The 20,773-nt window shown below is 49.4% G+C and overlaps 1 protein-coding gene across 1 annotated transcript in view; it reads left to right on the top strand.

Moving 5' to 3' along the window:
* The first annotated feature begins 2,345 nt into the window (after positions 1 to 2,345).
* The window catches only part of HS3ST3B1 (heparan sulfate-glucosamine 3-sulfotransferase 3B1), a 49,346-nt gene continuing 30,918 nt past the window's right edge, over positions 2,346 to 20,773 (top strand). Inside the window, 1 exon segment of the mRNA XM_033184496.1 lies at positions 2,346 to 3,372. Coding sequence (XP_033040387.1) covers positions 2,819 to 3,372 — 554 coding nt within the window. The 5' untranslated portion in view covers positions 2,346 to 2,818.

Genomic DNA, 20,773 nt, shown 5'->3' with positions numbered 1-20,773 from the left:
GCTGTGGGAGCTCAGCTCTGCTCTGCAGTCAGAACAATTTCCGACGCCCACATCTTTGCCTCTACTCCCTCCTTCCCTCAATCCACCCCCTGAAAAAAGAAATGTCAAATGTGTTCAGCTGCCTCCATTTGTAATTGCTCACTTATTAGACTGTACTAATCCTCAGAACAGGGACCTTTTTTATTGGGATTATCAAAATCCTTAAAACACTGGAAGACTCACACCCAGGCAGGCCTGAAGTTAGCCACATGGGAGCTACAATTCGCCTAACATACACCTATACAACATGAATTTTCCACCTAAATAACATAAAATTTGAAGACACTCCCTACAGAGACACTATTTTCTCCTCACATTTCCAAGTAGAGTCGGGTTAGTGCTCAGAAATAGATTTGTTCTCATGTTTTAGAAGTTTAAAATAAATGGATTAGATTTAAAAATTAAGAGCGAATAAGTCATTTCGAAGAACAAACACAACCTCCCAGTGAGAGAGGGAAAGAAAAGCTAGAAAGAAGTTACTGCTGAGAATATAAAAGCGGGAGAGAAATCCTCTGTCTCATTTATTTCTCCCTCAACAGTTTTGTAAGAAAGCGTCTTGGGCTCAAAGTAGTTGCAAAGAAGTCTCCCGTAGCACAGCCGGGACGCACGGGTCCGGTGCTGGCGGCTGCGCTATCTGAATCCTCTCTGACCATTACCGCTGCTCAGGCACATTTTCAAACCAGAGGTGCTAACGTCAATCTGGCTTTCTCAATTTGCTTCCGAAGGTGGGGAACCGGACCCGGGATGGGGCTGCGTAAACTCGGGGACACTTGGGAACATTTACTCAGGAAGTGAGAGGGGCCGGCTGCTGGCGGCTGGTCCTGGACAGCGTGGTCGAGGGACCAGGGCTCAGGTCGGTTCCGCTGCGCCAGCCTTCGCCGACAATGATGTAAGTACAGTGCGGGCGGCGGCTCCCGGTGAGTCACTTCGTGAGTGACACTCAGCCCCGGGGGTCGCGCTGGGGTCAGAATCGGAAGGAATGTTCTGTCCCCGGAACCGCTTGCAGCCGGGAGTTGGAGGTCCTCTGGCCCCGTAGAGGCTGGGTTGCAGACATCGAAAACTTCCTGAACACGACCAGTACGAACTTGATCTCGAGCTTCCGAACTCCAAACGCCTGGGCAAGAATTCAGCAAAGCGTAGCACCGCTCACCCACACTTTCCCCAGCTAGCGGTTGCTGTTTCTTGGAAGACGCGCTTATCCGCCCCAGTCCCAGTCCCGGGTGGGTGGGTCATTTTGCCAAAGAGAATGTGGTTGGGAGTGCCTTCGAGTAGACTTTCACTATTAAATAAGTGCACCTCAGTGATGGATTTGTTCCAAATTGATGTCTGACTTTTAAAATAGCTGTGGCGAATGACAACACGAAATAATCCGTGTCACAGGTTAGCAAATCAAACTGTCTCCTAAATAAAGGCAAATGTTGGCTTTCTATCTATTCAGGGAAAAGGGGGAGATGGAAAATTTTCTCAAACCTAAAGTCTCCAACAAACTCATATCCAGATAAAACTTCCTACACGTGACTCCCCCACACACGTTTCGACCAGGAAACTTTCATTTACCAGACTCTCTCTTCCTGTTAATTTCTCCTGTCTCTTTTCCCCTCCCCAACCTACTTTCGGCAGTTTGGAAGGCTGGAGATTTTTGTTAAGGACACTTTACACTGATCTCAGTTAACCGGCAGGCCAAGCTAACCAGGCAAAGAAGACACACACACACACACACACACACACACACACGACAGCGATTTCCAAACACCCTTTCTGCTTTAACTTCCTAATCCCGTGCCTGTTCAGGAACGGCCTCCGAATAAGTCTCCGGCGTGGGTTGGGGAGGAGGGGTTCGAGTGCCTAGCGCATCTCCGGCCTTGCTCTCCCTCCTCCAACCGCCTCCCTACTCTGCAACACGTAAGCATCACGAAACCCCCTGCGAAACATCTGGATGTGGACTCGTGTCCCAACATCTGGGCAACTACCGCCAAGGCTGACTTCTAGGGAACGAGTGCGGAAATGCATGCGGGTGCGGGAACGCACCACTCAGTAGGGTAGGACCTCTCCCAGCGCTCGGTCACTGCAGCATTCTTCCCACCATCTGCTCCTGTCACCAGCCCCTAACTCCGCCCCTCTGGGCCCGCCCCTTGTTCCGCAGCCAATGGCAATCCCCGACCGCCCTACACCGCCCAGAAGCCTTTCCACACCCCCACGTCTTGGAAGAGGGTTGGCTGCTGTGAGCTCGGCGAAGTGCCTGTATTTGCATGGCGTTCGGGAATTTTGGTAGGTAGAGCAGCCCGTCACTCTGGAAGGCCGGGACCGCCCACTCCACCTCGGTCCCCAGCTCTCTTCCTGCGCAGTTCGCCTCCGCAGCCTCTGCAGGGAAGTGCCGGGGCTGCTCCAGGCTCAGTTCTTAGGACTGCAAGGAGGCAGCCCCGGCGTGCGGCGGGGCGCACCGTCTAGAGTGGCCAGGGCGCGGGAGTGCAACGTCCTCCAGGCCCCGAGCGCGTCGTCGCGCCCCAGGAGCAGACCCTCGGCCAGCAGTTACCGCCGTCTCGACTTTCCGTTGCAGTTGCAGCTCCTGCCGTGCAATATGTCAAGAGCCGCCGCCGCTACAGCTGCCGCCGCCACCTGGGGAAGAGCAGCAGCAGCAGCGGCGGCCTCGGGCACGCGGGGGCAATAAACCGAGCCACACAGTCGTCCAGCGGGCCGGGAAACCCTCTCTGCGCTCACTGACTGGCGGGACTCACGCCATGTGCTGAGCCATGCCCCTGGTCGCGCCCGCGGGCAGCGCATGGGGCAGCGCCTGAGTGGCGGCAGATCTTGCCTCGATGTCCCCGGCCGGCTCCTACCGCAGCCGCCGCCGCCCCCGCCGCCGGTGAGGAGGAAGCTCGCGCTGCTCTTCGCCATGCTCTGCGTCTGGCTCTATATGTTCCTGTACTCTTGTGCCGGCTCCTGCGCCGCCGCGCCGGGGCTGCTGCTGCTGGGCTCCGGGTCCCGCGCCGCACTCGCCCCGCCAGCCCTGGCCACAGCTCCGGACGGGACGCCCCCCAGGCTGCCGTTCCGGGCGCAGCCAGCCACCCCACTGGCTTCAGGCAAGGAGATGGCCGAGGGCGCTGCGAGCCCTGAGGAGCAGAGTCCCGAGGTGCCGGACTCCCCAAGCCCCATCTCCAGCTTTTTCAGTGGGTCTGGGAGCAAGCAGCTGCCGCAGGCCATCATCATCGGCGTGAAGAAGGGCGGCACGCGGGCGCTGCTGGAGTTTCTGCGCGTGCACCCCGACGTGCGCGCCGTGGGCGCGGAGCCCCATTTCTTCGATCGCAGCTACGACAAGGGCCTCGCTTGGTACCGGTGAGTTTCCCTGCCAGGGGCAGGGTCTCCATCGTCGATTCAGACCCTGAACGAAGGGAGACATGGCGTATGATAGGGAAGTGGCAGTGTTACCACTTCGGACCACCCGGGGAGGGGCAGGGAAACCACCGCAGATTGCGCCGCGCATCCTGTCTGGGTGCGGTGAGGGTTGCGCTCCTCTCGGTTCTCGTCACAACACCAGAAAGTTCTCGCGGAGCGCTGGCGGCTCAGTGGTCTATGGTGCCCTTGAATTAATCAGGAGACCTCGCCGCAAAGAAGAAGGGCAGCGTCTGAGACCGCGCTCAGCAAAGCGAGCCACCCTCCACCATGGCGGTATCCGACTCGAATAGCATTTTATGACCCGTCTTAAATTTTTCCTCCCGGAGTCCCAGACGCTGGGAATGTTCTGCGCCCCTTTGGTTGGTCTCCGCCCTCAAAGAACTTCTAGAGCAGCTTCTGCTTCCCAGATGGGGAGAGGGGGTGGGGGCCGCGGCGTCCCGCCGAGGCTGCCGAGTCTGTTAACTTTTTGTTACAGTCCGCCTGGTTACCGGAACCTCAAGGGGGTCAGACCCGCCTCGCTCGCGAGCCGCCTGGGCTCGGGAGGGTGAGCTGGACGGGTGGCCCGGCACCTCCGCCTGGCGGGCGGGCGGCGCGCAGAGCGTGGAGTTGTGCTGGTCCCTGTCGGGCAAAGGCGCGCACTGCAACCGACTGGAGCGGCGCGCGGCTTTGAAGGCGTCCGGGCCCCCGGGCATCGCCGCCCGTTTCCGCCTCCCTGGCCTCAGTGCTGGGATAGCGAAAGCAAGGACGCGTGTCTCCGCGGGGCTTTTACACGTCCGGGGCAAAGAATATTCGGGGCCCATTGATTGAGAAATGAGGGTTGCTTCGAGGTCGCGGTTTCCGGAAATTCTGTTCTGGAGTCGGGTTGCGGGTCAGGTTCCAAAGGGACAGCGGCCCCCGGGTCATAATCACTACCTCTGCCCACTGCTTTCCGCAGCTGCTGGTCTTTGGGGTGAGCTGTTGGGTTTCCCGAGCTTCGGATAAGACACGAGTGGGCAGGAGGTCTAGATTTCGGCCTCTGATAACTGTCTTCAACCAGGGACCCAGGTACCGGCCCCCACCTTTTCGTTGGGGTCTCCACCCGCAACCCCAGCCAACACGACGTTCAGGCACCCCTCCAGGCCCAATTAGCTTCACAGAGGCTCGAGACTTGGGAAAACAAAAGAGGAGAAGAGAACTGAACCCCTCTCCCTGTGCCCACCCCACTCTCGGGACCTGGGTGGGATGGAGAATAAAAGAGGGCTGACCCCGCGGATTAAAACCGCTCCCTTCCCAGCCGCGTCCTACCCCTTCCCCTTTGTCCTTAACGTTTTTTATTATTGTCAGGAGTTGCCCAAGTCTCGAGGTTTAGCCAGCTGTGACAGTCACCCTTCCCACCGTTCCCGGGCTGTGACCCATTCTCGGGATACTGGTGGACAAGAATGGGGGTCTGGAGTCCGCCGCCTGGATTCACGTCCTGGTTAGTCGCGTGAACCTCGATGCTCTCATCTGTGCAGTGGGAATAATGCAGGTTCTGGGCAGGGATGGGAAGAGTGAATGCGCTGGTACGGTAAGATGCCGCGCAGGCATGTGAGGGCCTCTCTAATTGTTAGCTATTGTCATCGATTGTATTGTTATTACTTCTACCACCAGCACTCCCCCTTCTCCTGGGATGGTGATTCTAGGGCCGGGCGGCAGGCTATAACTAGCGCCCTTCCAGGTGGAACCCGCCAGAGCCCCGAGGCAGCCTAGGATTTTCTGAGATCAGACACACTTGGGGCCGGGTTGGGAGGAACTGGCAGGAAAAGGACTGAACCCTTAATGTCAGGCGGTTTTGAAGCACCTGGGGCAAGCCATGGAAATCCCCACCGAAAGGCTCACTCAGTCTCAGGCGGCTGCCCTCCACCTGCCACGTTCTTTTTGATTGACTCAAAAACGCTGAATGAAGAATGAAGTCGCATGGAAACCCTCGCCGCGCGCCAGCAGCGGAGAGCGCAGCCCGGGAGGTTCGGGTGGCGACTTGCGCCCGGGGGTTGTTCTGCGAGCGGCCACGCACGGCGGCTGGACCTAGGGGGCCGCAAGGGCTTGGCTGGGCCGCCGGAGGCGGGAGGTTCTTCGTCCTTCCGAGCCATCTCTGTGAACTGACAAGCAGGACTCCAGGGTCCAGGAGGCACAGGGCCCGGGGCGGTGACCCGGCGGACCGGGCGGCCGGAGGAGCCCACTGTAAGTGCCGCAACTGGCCCCAAACACTGCGTTCCTGGACTGCACCAGCAGCGCCTGGCGCGGCCGCAGGGTTGGTGGATATTTTCTAAGGGGGAAAAAATATTTTAAATGCTATCTGTTTACTTTAAAATTTTTAATTACTTAAGAATAATGAATGGATGTCTGGGCAAAGATATGGACGTCACAATTATTTTGAAGGCGGCTTTTTTAACTTTAAACAGACCACGCCGCCAGGAGGAGACTCCTGACCCAGAGCGCTTTACCTGAAGTCTGGTGCGCAGAGTACACCCTTCGCCCTTGTTGGAGTTCTCTCCTGTCTGCCAAGCTTTGCTCCTTGCCAGAGGTGTGCGCCATTGTACCTCCGCTCTGTCCCTGCAGTCAGGCCGCCAACTGGAGAAGAGTATAAATAGTAATTAACCAGGGAGAGTTGTAATTCAGAAACCTGGTTAAAACAAGTCCTCAAAAACTAGAGAATATGAGAGTGAGGAGACATTTTGAAGGCATTAAGAACAGAAAACGATGGGCACGGATGGTTGAGTCTGAGGATCAGCATCCTAATCTGTTAGAGAATGAGGTCGTGGCTGTGTCTGGGAGTCGTTAACGGGTTTAATCGGTTGATACACAGCCTGCTAGTGGCCTAACCGGTAGCCCAGGGCCTGGCAGATTTGCATGACATCTCGGAATTTGATTGCTCTTCCTTCCACTTGGCAAAAGGAGATACCATCAGCCGGATCAGGAGGGGTCATGGTGAGATGGAACCCACCGAGGTGGTGCACAGAGCTGACCCTGCCACTGGCCAGACAGTGGGAGCCTTTCTACCTCCTTCACCCTGCAAAAATCAAACGTGCTAATACGGACAGTCCATCCACACTGGAACTCCAGTTGGTTTTAGTCTGCGATGATGACTCTTCTCGGTTGACTTTTCCAATTCATTATGCAGCCTCTTGAATCAGGCCTCCCAAACTTAGCAGGCACCACAGAGAGGCTCATCAAGCAGGCTGGTGAAACTGGGTGTTATCTCCTGTTTCACGGGTACCCCATAGTGTTTAGGAAACATGGGGCTGTGTTTCAGGAGAATTTCACGTATGCCAAGGTGGAGAAAGCACCTGCCCTGTACATTTATTTAGGCTTGGGATGTTAAACTTTGAATGGTCAAAAAAAAAATCTGTAACTTTTAAAGTTTCACTTTGTGATTTTACTTAAGTGTTGGTAAATATTCTGAAATTTTAATGACCTCCGTTTGGGAATTAAGTTAGCGAAATATTGCGTAATTATTGTTTGTTATACAAAAATATGCCTTAGACTGTACAGCGGCAGAAACTCCCTCTACAACCTCCGCCTCCCTTTCCCATTCTGAGTTACACAAAATAAGCTGACACTTTAATGCTCTGGCCAACATTAAACAAAGTACATTGTATGTGTGTGTGTGTGGCATAATAATGGTGGTAGCTAACACTTACCGAATGTTTTCCCTATGTGCCAGGCACTGTTTCAAGTTTTACAGGATTAGCAAATTTAATCCTCATTACAGTTCTGTGAAGTAGGTACTTTTACAGATGAGGAAACACAGGCACAGAGAGGTTAAGCAATCTGCCCAAGATCTCACAGCTGGGAAGAATCAAAGCTAATATACTAACCCAGGCAGTTCTGCTTCAGAGATCATTCTGGATCATTCTGGATCACGCTTCCTCGCTTAAGTGATCGAAGCAGGATATTTATCATATAGCATGGGTCCAAAACTGAGTTTGCCTTAGAAGAGTTTGACAGCTTTCTGACATGCCTTTAGTGGTCTCAGTGCAGACTGCAGATTTTGTCATTCACTTGAAAAGAATATCAGCCCCCAAACAGGCTAGTTACTACATCTAACATTGGTTAATAACAAGAGTGAGGATAATCACACCACTGTGTCAGTTTCATTTTTCTGCAAAGGACAATTAGAATCAAGCGAGTCACTAAAATGACAAAAAATCCCTCAAGCATCCGGACAGAGAAAACATAGTGAGTGTCCCTCTTGAGATTTATCCTCTGCCATTTGCCCTTTTTAAGGCTGGGAGGATGTGGGGTTAAATGACATGTTCCAGAACTTCTTGGAATTAATTTATTCATAAAAAAGAGTGCCCCCAAATCAAGTCCATAATTGACTTGTACTGATTAATCAACAGACAATGACAGCTAACACTTTTAGCAGATTTGTTTAGAATGAAAATAGAAAATCCTGTAACTTCAGAAATCTCTCTCTTGAAGGCTAATAGCCGAAAATAGCAATATTCTCTACATTTTCAACTTAACAAATACTGAGAAAACAAAACTGCCCCCTATTTTTCTAGTCTACTTCAGAAAACCTGGTAGCAAAAAATGTTTCTGTCTTCACTGAGGGAAATTTAAGATAAGATCTGATTGGGGATAATCCATTTCGAAGTAATTGCACTCTCTCAGTCCCAGAGTTTAAACCAAGTATGTAACTCACTTCCAAGATGTTGGGTGAAGATAAAAAAAAAAAAATCTACATTTGTATGCAACAATTTGAAATACAAACCATCATGTTACAAAGCTGTCAAGATTTATTAGCAAGACAGTGGAGCATGTGTTGAACTCTGTTTTTAATTAGGCACCTAAATTAGACCATAAAATGGTTGATTAATCTTCTACAAGTTGAAGGGAAAATATAACATCAATTAACCTAATCATAAGTGTTTTCCCAGATGCTCTGAGTTAATAAAATAGTCAAAATTTAAATAGCAACCCATTTGTTTTAGATAAATACAATGCTAAAATATATGAATTAGATTACACTTATTATCTTCCAAATGATATGTTATTATTGAACAGGTCTCTAAAAATTAGGTTGCAGTACATGTCTTCAAAAATATTTATCAAAATAGAATACTACAAGTAGGAATTACATGTTGGCTAAGCTAGATTATGTTTTTTAATGGAATCTGATAATTGAAAATTTATAATTTAGCACAGACTAGTATTTGTAAAAGATAGTTTTCCAGCTAAAGTTGTATTGCTTGAAACTTTAAAATGACCTGTCACAGCTTCTGAGTTTCTAGTTTGATGTTTTAGTCTGAAAAAAAAAAAAAACTTTTTAATATTTTGAACAGTCAGTGTCACATAACCTCATTCCACATATGTATGCTAATTTATCTTTTGGTTTATAGTATGTTGTAGGAATAAGGTTTTCTGGTTATATGAAACGACTCCTTGAATCACTAAAATTATTTATAATTAAAAGCACACCAGGAATTTTTAAAAAGACAAACTCACCAGTCAGCTAGTTTTATGAATCAGGGAGGTGGCATTTATTTAAAGCTTCAGAACTGAAATACGTGACTCAGGCTGCTTGCCGACTGGTTTCTATGTCAGTAGTTTTTTGAATACTTTATGTTCTCACTCTATGAACATGGAAATTAAGTTGATTGACAGAAACACAAAATGCCTACTCTAAAGGCAGGGCATAATGAGCATTTCTTTTGCTGTGAATAGAGTTAGTTTCCAAATAGGGCGCTACCTCTCTCATTTAACAGTCGATGATTTCAGACAGTAAGAGAAATTTCAATCCTAGGCTGTTGGGACAGTCAGGAATTCCAGCAAAATGAGTCCCCTAAGTATGTGGCGTATTTTAAAGGGTGATGAAAACAATATGCTGCCTACCTCGAATGAAAACATTTGCCATGACCGCAAAGAAATGAGATACTGATATCTTTGAAAACTAATTGTAAGTAGAACATGAAACTTTTTATATATTTAAAACATTACCTTGTTGGAACTCTCGGATTTCTCTCAAACTACGCCAAAATAAAACTAACATCAAATAAAACTGATGTTCGTGCATGCTGATTTTTATTTCTGATTTTTCTTGTCAAGAGATTTGGGGAAAAGTTTAGGATGTGAGAAGCAATTACCATCTTAATAAAATGATAATAAATAATTTTTATGGCAGCCAAGAGGCTATGTGTTAAAATACTGCTAATGCTAATAAAACCCACCATTAATTTTATTTGTACATAGATGAAAGTGGTATTAATTTCCTTTATAAGTTCTTTTAAATACAAATTTCACACACATCTCTGTAACCTGAAAAATATCAAAAATATCTTGTTACTGGCTCATTCAGAAAATGTACTTCATTGTGTCGTGGATGAAACATGTTTAAATTGCAAAGTTGTACTGCACAGGTTTTGCCTCCCAAAGATTGCTGTTTGTAAAAATTATGAGCGCGTATCTTTAGATTTAGAGCTGGTTAAAGAGTACTGTCCGAGAGGAATTTTTATTTTCCGGACAGTAAAAAAAGTACACCCACCATACATGGTTGGAATAAGATATTTTTGTTCTACATATGGCAAAGAAGACTCTGGTTTAATATCAAGTTGTGTTTCAGCCCAGACTCTCTCGCCAAGGGGTCACTATTTTAAACACCATTGCCTAGAATGTGAACGATTCCATGTGTGTCCACGAAGCACCTTACACGTAGGATTCAGAATCCCTGTTTTCTCCCAAGTTTTTGCCCCACGCTACTTAACACTGTTACACTTGCTTAGAAACCCATAAAATGCTGAAAGATGGTTCTGGGCAACATGAGGTTTGAGAAGCAAATGGAGAGTGAAAGAAACATTGGGAAGAGCAGTGAGAATCCCACTCGTGATTTAATGAATGGAGCTGGGGGGAGAGCCGCCCCCCTTTTTCAGGTCTGGGGACGGAAGTGTCCAGCAGGGCCCCAGCGGCCCACGACGTTGCCACGTGTCCGCTCCTTTCGGGAGCAAGGGGGGCGTTGGCTTGGACATCCAGTTGTGGAAGGGTGGCCGGGGGCGCTGCCACAGGCAGGGAAAATGGCTCCGAGCCGCCCGGCCTCGGGCATCAATCGACGCGGCCCTGGTGTCGCGCGGGATCGCCGCCTCTGGCCCAGGGGCCGCTGAGCCGGAGACAGATGGCGGAGCTTCCCAGTGCGGGGGCAGGGCTGGCAGCCGAGACTGGGGCCGCCTCCCCCGCCCCTCTGCGGGCCGGGTCGTCGGCCGTGGCCACGTGACCAGCCCCGCCGTCAGGCCTCACCTGTTGGGCTGAGCCTGGCTGAGCGGCCCGCACCGGAGGTGGGCGGTGCCGGCGGGACCCGTCTTCGCGCTGATTGGGTAGAGGGGCTGCGGAGAGACCAATGGGGTTCCGCCTGAGAGGAGAACCCCGCCCAGAGAGGCGGGCTGAGCGGCCGCGCCCCGCCCCCGCCGGTGCTGGCCTGGCTGTTCCGCTGCTCAGCTTCTATTCCGTGCTGCTGATTTGGTCCTGAGCTGCCTTCGCTTTCCAAGTCGAGCCTATCAGCTGATCTATTGTACTCTCTTCCTTTGGTTCCTCTCTCTTTGTCCTGTCTGCACCCTCCTGCCCAAATTCTCCTGTTTTCTGGAGCGGAGATGTCTGTTCTCCGAATGTTCGGCTCCCGAGTCCTGCAGGGAGACCGCCTCGCCTTATGCAGCCCTCGCTGGCAGGACGTGGGCCCTAGTGGATTCTTTACAGCCAGAGAGGACACTTCGGCTTTTTCCGACCTTATTTTGGATCTGGGAAGCGGGAGGGGTCGCTGGCAAGAAAGTGAACTTAGTTGAGTCAGTTTGCAAAGAGCACGCGTTTCGTTTCTCCCTTTCCCCGCCCCCTTTTCTCTTTGGGGGAAAGAAATGGATAATCCTCTTTCCACCCACTTCTATAATGGGTGCCTGTAAGGCGATTCCGCAGATTCAGGAGATAACATAGAATACCTTCATTTCCATAATTTGGCCCATTAAATGACTGGATGAAGAGAAAGTGGGAAGGATTGGGATGGAGAGGAGAGGAGGAAAAGGAAAAGGCCAGTAAGTCTCAAGCCCCCTCCGATTCCTGAATCTCACCTGGACTCAGACCGAGTGGTCCGCCCTCTCCCCAGCACCTTCCCCGCTGCTCACTCATGTAAGGCTAGTCCTCCTAACCCTAAGCCGTGTGCACAGGGCCCTGCAGTCGCTCCTACCCAGAGGAGGGGAAGGAAAGCTCTCCTGGACAGCCTCAGAGGGGAGAAGGGATCTCTCCTCGTGGGCACTGATAAGCCCACCCATTTCTCGTGCTGCCCAAGGTGGACTCAGCCCACAAACGCCCCAGCCCCAGCCTTTGCGGATAGGCTTCCTCCGTGGTGCCAAGAACTCTTGTGGATTTGAAAAAGGCAACCTTTTTCCTCGCGTTTCTAAAGGCCTATGAAAAGGGCACGTCGGGAAGTGCACATAAGACGTTGAACATTGTTGCATGAGATGTTGAAGAAATACAAAATTTCGTTCTTACTTCCATTAAAGAAGTACAATTTCCCTGGGGAGAGACATACAGAGCACATAATTAGAGACCAGTAATTCTCTTCCAGATAGCTCCTGGTGCGGTTTCCTAGCTGAGCAGCCTCTCTCTGCCGGTCCTGGCCTTGTGCACCGGAAACTCTCCTGGCTGGGTCCAGCCCTTCCCCTTGATGTGCTGTCCGGCTGGTCCCTGGTGCCCTCTTCTCTGATTGTTCCAGTCTGCCTCCGGGCACTTAGCATATGCTAGTGCTGCCAGTTGACACAGATACACAAAGCAGTAAACATCCTGTTCCCACGGAAGATCCCCAAGTGTGTGGGTGGATGAGTGTGGGAAGTAATGGGGTAAAGAGAGAAAGGCAGTGATCATTACCTTATTATTGATTTAAAATACTTATTAATGGAGGAAGCCAAAGGTGACCATTTAAAATCCTTTTCTATAGTCAATGAATAATACATTCGTATAAATCGTGTTTACTTACTTTTTCACTCATCTAACAAGGATTTATTGAGCACTTTTAAAAAAATATACCTTTTTTTTTTTAGACGGGGTCTTGTTCTGTCACCTAGGCTGGAGTGCAGTGGCACAACCTCTACCTCATGGGCTCAGGCGATTCTCCCACCTCAGTCTCTCGTGTAGCAGGGACTATAGGTGCACACCACCATGCCTGGCTAATTAAAAAAAAAAAAAATGTGTAGAGATGAAATCTCACTATGCTAGCCCAGGCTGGTCTCAAACTCCTAGACTCAAGCAGTTCGCCCTCCTCAACCTCCCAAAGTGCTGGAATTACAGGTGTGAGCCACCACACCAGACCCAGACCATATTTTTAGAGCTGTTTTAGGTTCACAGCAAAATTTAATAAATTACACAGATTTCCCAAATACCCATCACTCCTACGCACACACAGCCTCCCACTATCAACATCCTCTTCCAGACTGGTACATTTGTTACAACTGATGAACCCGCATTTGACACGTCATCATTCAGGGTCCGCAGTTTACATTAAGGCTCACTGTTGGTAGTGTACATTGCATGGGTTTGGACAAATGCATAATGACCTGTATCCCACATTATAGTAGCATTCAGGGTAGTTTTACTGCCTCAAAAATCCCATCGGAGCACTTGCTCTTATCTAGTGCGAGGCAGCACTTAAAGCACTGAGGAAGTACAGGAGCCATGAACCTGTCCCTGAGAAGCCTGTTTTAGTCAGTGGACTGACATCTACGGGCTCGAGGAGATCTGCAGGCAATTGAAGCCTGATTTTTTATTTTTATTTTTGAAATCATTAGTCCTACTAAATTACTGGTAAATCTGAAAACCATTTAAGGAGGAAGCAGAAGCATGAGATAAGGTAGTACGAATTTTAAAATGTGATTTTTGCATTTTACTTTTCCAGTAGCTTTCCGAAGAGGGCTAAGGAAGTAAGAAGGGGCCAGAAAGTCAGCGACTGTGTGTGATTTAAAAAAAGGAAAAAAAATAAGTCTTAGCCTCAGTATGTGAAAACTTGCTATGTGCAGGCGAGTGGGCCAGGCGCTTACTTAATCTTAACAGTGATGCTTCCTGTGTGATTTCCGTTATTTTCCAAGGGAGGAAACGGAAACTCACAGAGATTGCCTAAGGTCATACAGCTGTATCTGTAGGTAGCTCTACCTCTTGGACCTAAGGAAGAAGAGAATGACTCCCTGAGGGCCTTTCAAACTCCACAACTTGGAGGCTGTATACCTGGCAGCAATTCAATGCCATGTCCTTCTGGACCAGTTTAAGCCATCTCTTCTGTTGTTTCTTTCCTCCCAAAGATGAAGACTTGTCCACTTAAAAGCATTTGCAAGGTTCTGTTTTTTTCATCCATTTTTCTGTCCCTATTCCCTTTTACTCCCCACATTGGTTCCTAGCCTGTCTCTGTTGCTGTGATGCCCGTGTTGATGGTGGCAGTCTTCAACCATGCCATCCGTGTGTCAACCCAGCACTTTCCTGCCATCCCTGTAGCCCTTGCCCCAACATCTGTGCATTTGACTCCCCTTCTCTGACTGAGGCCTGCTCCCATCCCCTCCTCTACCAACTCATCCCTTCTCTCCCACCTGCCCTTTGCGCTGCCCCCCACAACCACGCCACTCAGATTCTCAGCTCTTGGGATCACACTGACACCCCTCCTCCAACATTTTACACTCTGGGGCCCATTGCTTCTGAGCTATATTGTCCAGCACCGTGAACGCCCCACCCGTGGAGACACTGGGTTTTGTACAGTCCCCAGCAGGTGTGCATGAAAATGTCTTTTTTTGGCCGGGCGCGGTGGCTCAAGCCTGTAATCCCAGCACTTTGGGAGGCCGAGACGGGCGGATCACGAGGTCAGGAGATGGAGACCATCCTGGCTAACACGGTGAAACCCTGTCTCTACTAAAAACTACCAAAAGTAGCTGGGACTCCAGCCTGGGCAACAGAGCGAGACTCCGTCTAAAAAAAAAAAAAAAAAAAAAAGAAAATGTCTTTTTTTTTTTTTTTTTCCGAGACAGAGTCTTGCTCTTTGAACCAGGCTGGAGTGCAGTGGCATGATCTCAGCTCACTGCAACCTCTGCCTCCTGGGTTCAAGCAGTTCTCCTGCCTCAGCTTCCTGAGTAGCTGGGATTACAGGCGCCCACCACCACACCCAGCTAATTATGTATATATATATATATATATATATTTTTTTTTTTTTTTTCAGTAGAGACGGGGTTTCACCATGTTTGGCCAGCCTGGTCTCGAACTCGTGACCTTGTGATCTGCCCGCCTTGGCCCCTCAAAGTGCTGGGATAACAGGCGTGAGCCACTGCCCCTGGCCAAAAATGTCTTATATAAAGCTGATCCGGCCCATCCCAACTTCATGCGCTCCACGGAGAACTTGGCCCTTACTCACTCTGCAGCTACCCTTACCTTTGCCAAGACAGCCTGTGTGCATTGTTTCTCTGCAGGACATCCTCTTCCTTGAAGCACCAGTTAATTTAGCTCTCCCTACACAAAAGGAGAAACCTCAGAGAGATGGCAGCCCGCATTTGAACACCATTCTCTTAACCACTTCTTGACATGGCTTTATTTTATGCCTTCCCCAAGACATCCCTCCTTCATTTCTTTTTTTTTTTTTTGAGACAGAGTTTCACTCTCGTTGCCCAGGCTGGAATGCAGTGATGTCATCTCAGCTCACTGCAACCTCCGCCTCCTAGGTTCAAGTGATTCTCCTGCCTTGGCCTCCCAAGTAGCTGGGATTACAGGCATACGCCACCACACCCGACTAACTTTGTATTTTTAGTAGAGGTGGGGTTTCACCATGTTGCCCAGGCTGGTCTCGAACTCCTGACCTCAGGTGATCCACCCGCCTTGGCCTCACAAAGTGCTGCAATTATAGGCATGAGCCACCGCGCCTGGCCCCCTCCATTATTTCTAAGGAAGTGCTGTTTTATCTCTTTTCAGTATTATTTGAAAGAAATCTCAGACATTACACTGTTTATAAATCTGTGGGGTTTGGGTTTCTTTTTTTGTTTTGTTTTGTTTTTTTGATACGGAGTTTTGCTCTTGTGGCCCAGGCTGGAGTGCCAATGGCTGGAGTGCAACAGCACGATCTCGGCTCGCTGCAACCTCTGCCTCCCGGGTTCAAGCGATTCTCCTGCCTCAGCCTCCCAAGTAACTGGGATTACAGGCATGAGCCACCAGGCCTGGCTAATTTTGTATTATTAGTAGAGACCGGGTTTCTCCATGTTGGTCAGGCTGGTCTTGAACTCCTGACCTCAGGTGATCCACCTGCCTCGGCCTCCCAAAGTACTGGGATTACAGGCGTAAGCCACCCTGCCCAGCCTGGGTTGCTTATTTAAATTTTTATTTACATACTTATCAAAAAGTATACAAATCAGAAGTGCACGACCTGATGACTTTTCACAAGGCAAACATACAAGTATGTTGTTGGTAACAAGTGCCAAGAAGTGGCAGTTCAAGAACCCCCAAAGCTACCTCTGTATGCCCTTCTGGTTACTGTCCCCATCCCAAGAACAACCACTATCTCACCTTCTACCACCACCGGTTAGTTTTGCCTGTTGTTCAACCTACTATAAATGAAGCCTAACAGTGAATGTTCATGGGTTTTTGTGTTTTTTTTGAGGCAGAGTCTTGCTCTGCCGCCCAGGCTGGAGTGCAGTGGTGCGATCTCGGCTCACTGCAAGCTCCGCCTCCTGGGTTCACGCCATTCTCCTGCCTCAGCCTCCCGATAGCTGGGACTACAGGCACCCGCCACCACCCCCAGCTAATTTTTTGTATTTTTATAGAGACGGGGTTTCACCGTGTTAGCCAGGATGGTCTTGATCTCCTGACCTCGTGATCCGCCCACCTCGGCCTCCCAAAGTGTTGGGATTACAGGCGTGAGCCACCGCGCCCGGCCATTCATGGAGTTTTAAAACATGCACATGTATTGCCTATGTTGACAGACTGGGAGATTTCACATACAAATCCAGATTTCCTGCTGCTTTTATAAAAGATGGGACAGTACCATGCCTGCCTTTCTCATGGCAACAAATGGCTGGACCTGGGGAGCCCCTGGGCTTTTAGATGGGGGAATCTTCTCTCCTTCCCACATTCCGCCCTCCCTGCCCCTTCCTGGCTCACACTTGGGCAGCTTCTCTCATTTGTTACCAGAGTGGAGAGCTGCAAACGGTTTTCCCACTTTTTCAGGTATGTACATTTCAGGATTACATTTCCTCAATCCAGTTCATCACGGGCATTCTTGTGAGAGTTGGGCAGGAGCTTTTATCTATTTGACTTTTTCATTTTACACCGTCATAGGGATCCCTGGAGAGGATGTGTGGAGGTCTGCTTAGCTGGCTGCCCATTAAAATCAGAATCACCGTGATGATGAAATCATTTTCAGTGACATGCTTCTCCTATTTTTTACTTTTTTAGTTCCCTAACTGACTTTTCTTTTATCGGGTTCCCCAGTTGGTAAATCTTAAGGTCAGCCTTTTGCTGTGGATACATTGTGATGTGACCTAGTCAGGTCACTCAGTTATTCTGGTGTCAGCAGAATACCCGATATGTACCATAGAAATTGGAACCAGCAGTGTTTCCTAAACCAGTTCTCAGCCAACTCTGCTGTAGGACCACGTTTTCCCCCAATCCACTGTGGCTCAATTTGTTGTCCGATGACATGTGACAAGCACACAGGGCATGCTGTGTGCCTCCTGCCATACAATTAGCAACACGCACACTGGCCAGTGAGTTCATTGATCATATGACCTTGGATGCTGTCGCAATTTCAAATTACTTATAATAGTTTTTAATGCTTCCTCTCAGGTTTTGCGTGTATCTCCTCCAGGACAATTTGTGGGTAGTCTTGCAGGTCACACTTTGAGATGCACTGTTCCACGTTTCTTTGAGTGAACAGAAAGTTCTTCTGGGTGCCGTGGCTCATGCCTGTAATCCCAGCACTTTGGGAGGCCAAGGTAGGTGGATCACCTGAGGTCAGGAGTTCGAGACCAGCCTGACCAACGTGATGAAATCCCATCTCTGCTAAAAATACAAAAAATTAGCCAGGTGTGGTATTGAGGTACCTGCAATCTGTAATCCCAGCTACTCGGGAGGCTGGGGCAGGAGAATCACTTGAACCTGGGAGGTGGAGGTGGCAGTGAGCTGAGATCACACCATTGCGTTCCAGCCTGGGCAACAAGAGCAAGATTCCATTTAAAAAAAAAAAAAATTGATTAATAGAGTGTAGAAAAAAAAGAGTTCCATGTTGGCATATTAAAGGCCCTGATAAATACTGCAGCTAAAAACAAAAACATTATTTACAAATTAAAGTAAATAAATGTTTGTTTCACCTAGCATTTCCCCCATGAGTACAGAACCCTTCTTTAATTCATACCTACCAGCATCCTGAGGCATTGCGTCCATCCAGGTGCCAGTTTGGGCCATACTGGCCAAACAAGTCTCTGAAGTTTCTTGCAGTTCTAAGAGTCTGACCCTAATCCTGTGCTCCGGCTCTCTCTCCATCCACCTTTACCCCTTGCAGCAGGCTTCCTGTTCCTACAGCTTGAGTTCTTCCTCTCCTGCACATCTCCCATTCTGATGTCATCTCAAACCTAGTATGTCTGCACCCTCCCCCTGGCCCCAGATGGTTGCTGCAAAAAGAATAAAGAACAAGAAGTGGAGTTGCAGTGAATCAAGGACCCTGGATAAAAAGCGGCTGAGGCTGAGGCCGAGGCCAGGGGAACAGACTTGCTGATTAGGATTTCAAGTCGGGTCTTGCAGAAAGCTCCTTTGGTAGGCCTCCACTTGCTGTTATTCCGTAAGCAGGCTAATTGCAGGTTCAGCTTTCCTCCAAGCAGCTTACGTCTGTTTTCAAAGGTAGGTGTTCTGTGTTGGTGGTGTTTATGGGGCAAGATGTTTGATGGTGTTGGAAAAGGTGAAGCTTTTTTTCACCCCGCCTGGCACTGTGTAGCTCCTCTTGGGATCTGTGTGTGTTTTATGCTGGCTCCAAGATGATTGCACACCCTGGGTGTAATGCTGAGGTCTTCACTAAATAACGTGAGTGCCACATGTAAACATTGGCAGCCTTGAGCTGCAAACGAAGCCAATAACTTTCTTTAAAAATGCCTTTTCCCCTTTTTGTGTGGCCAAGGGGAACACTGAAAAGTGTTCTGCAGTTCACACAGCACCAGAAACAAAGGAAACTTTCAGATTAGGTGTCACTGGGAAAGGAGGCGAGTGGAGTCTTTTAACAGAGAGAGATGGGGATTGATTTACCTGTTTGTATAAAACTAAAGTTACAGGAGTATCTGGATTTCTCCTGCAAGCACTCTAAGCTTGCCATAGTTATCTTAATATCTCCTGATACACTTACCATAGATTCTTCGTATTCAGGGAAATTGTAACACCTGCGTGGATAGCCGGCTCACCTCTACCTGAGCCCTTGCTCGGGAGGAGGCGTTTGGCAAGGACATTTCACATGGTTTGTGGGTGAACAGTTTCACACCAGAGTGGGATCCTCTATTGCATGTACTCGACTAGCTTTTCATTCTTATCACACTTCCCTTCCTATAAAGTTAAGTATCTTTTAGAGGGAAATTTAATACCCACCTTCTCTTTCTGTGCAGCCTGTGAAAATCAGGCGATAACAAGGGCAGCCTTATTGCCAGTGTATGACCAGAGCATCTAGATGGCACTGCTAGTGGAATATCGTCTTGTCTATCATTCATTCATTCGTTCATTCATTCATTCATTCATGATTTTATCTACCAGACAGTTTTGGAACTCCTAGAATGGGTCAACTGATAGGCAGACATTTGGGAAAACAAGGTTTTAAGCCGTTGTTCAAATCCTCAAGGAACTCACCATCTTGGTCAAGGGGCCATGGTGAGAGGTGTGTAGAACAAAATAAGAAATGCTGTAGAAGCAAGGCCGGGCGTGGTGGCTCAAGCCTGTAATCCCAGCACTTTGGGAGGCTAAGACGGGCGGATCACAAGGTCAGGAGATTGAGACCATCCTGGCTAACACAGTGAAACCCCGTCTCTACTAAAAATACAAAAAAATTAGCCGGGCGAGGTGGTGGGCACCTGTAGTCCCAGCTACTTGGGAGGCTGAGGCAGGAGAATGGCGGGAACCCGGGAGGCGGAGCTTGCAGTGAGCTGAGATCCCGCCACTGCACTCCAGCCTGGGCGACAGAGGGAGACTCCGTCTCAAAAAAAAAAAAAAAAAAAAAATGCTGTAGAAGCAGAGAGAGGAGAGAAAGAGGCCCAGAGAAAAAGCCACCATCCAGCTGGGCTCTGAAGCGTGGATAGGAGGCTGGTTGTCCTGGAACCGATCAGAATATTCAGGGCTGGGAAGCTCTGTGTGAAAAAAGCCCAGAGAAGCACACAAGAGCACTGCAGCCTGGGCAAAACAGTGAGGGTGCCTGGGACTGGGCGAGAGAGGAGTCCGGAGGCTGGCTCAGAGATGGAGAGGCCGGAATGGCACATTAAAGAGAGAACTTTTATCCTACAGACAGGGAGTTTTTCAGGCCAACAGAGCTCCTGTACCGGAGACATTCACAAGCTTTCTATGAGTTGTGAATTCAAATTCTTTTCTTGTATTTGCAGGGAAAATTTAAAAATTTGTGATTTCAAGATAGAGAAAGCAAGAAAACACATAGATGGTTTTCTAAGATGAACCACATTTAGCTGTGCTGAGCGATTCAAGTAAGGCTCCCAAAGGAACAAGCAGCAGTTTGTGGTGTTTGCAAATATGGCTGGGACGTGCTTCCTCATCCCCACTCATTGCCCCTGCAGAATCCACACACCCCCTCTCCCTGCCGCCTCCCTGGGTAGCTTGGATAACTGTCCTCGGCACCTTCATTCTGTGGTTTGAAGTATTGAGGGAAAGAGAGCCATTCTTCTCCAACTCCCCGCCAGGCTCCCCAGGCCAGCTTCTCCGGCCGGATGGCGTGGTGAGGCAGGTGGTCTGCAGACTGGGCCCTGCCACCTCCCCTCTCCCTTCACCAGTGCTGCTGAGAGAGGATCCCTGTCATTCTTCAGGAGGGGCATGTCAGCAGGCACAGTGGGAGAGGAGATGAGGGAATGCCACGTTTGGCCACGGCTCTCTGGCTCAACCAGGCAGGGTCGGAGCGAACCTCCGCCCTCAGTCTCAGAATTGGGAGCAGTCTAAAGCAGCCACGCTTGGCTCCTGCTTGCCAGCACTCCCAGTGTGATTTAGTCCTGGGCCCATCACTCACTGTGGGGGAACTCAGTTAAGTTTAGGGATCTTCCTTGTTGGCGTATAAAAGTGATTGCGGTTATTGATAAGGTCTAGCTCAGAACTGGGTTGCCCTGATCAGATCCTATTTCTGTTTAGAGGAGACAGA

The sequence above is a fragment of the Trachypithecus francoisi genome, unplaced genomic scaffold, assembly GCF_009764315.1.
Source record: "Trachypithecus francoisi isolate TF-2019V2 unplaced genomic scaffold, Tfra_2.0 Lachesis_group20, whole genome shotgun sequence".
NCBI classification, from domain to species: domain Eukaryota; kingdom Metazoa; phylum Chordata; class Mammalia; order Primates; family Cercopithecidae; genus Trachypithecus; species Trachypithecus francoisi.
Note: the sequence above shows the minus strand (reverse complement) of the source record. Positions and strands in the feature narration are given on the sequence as shown.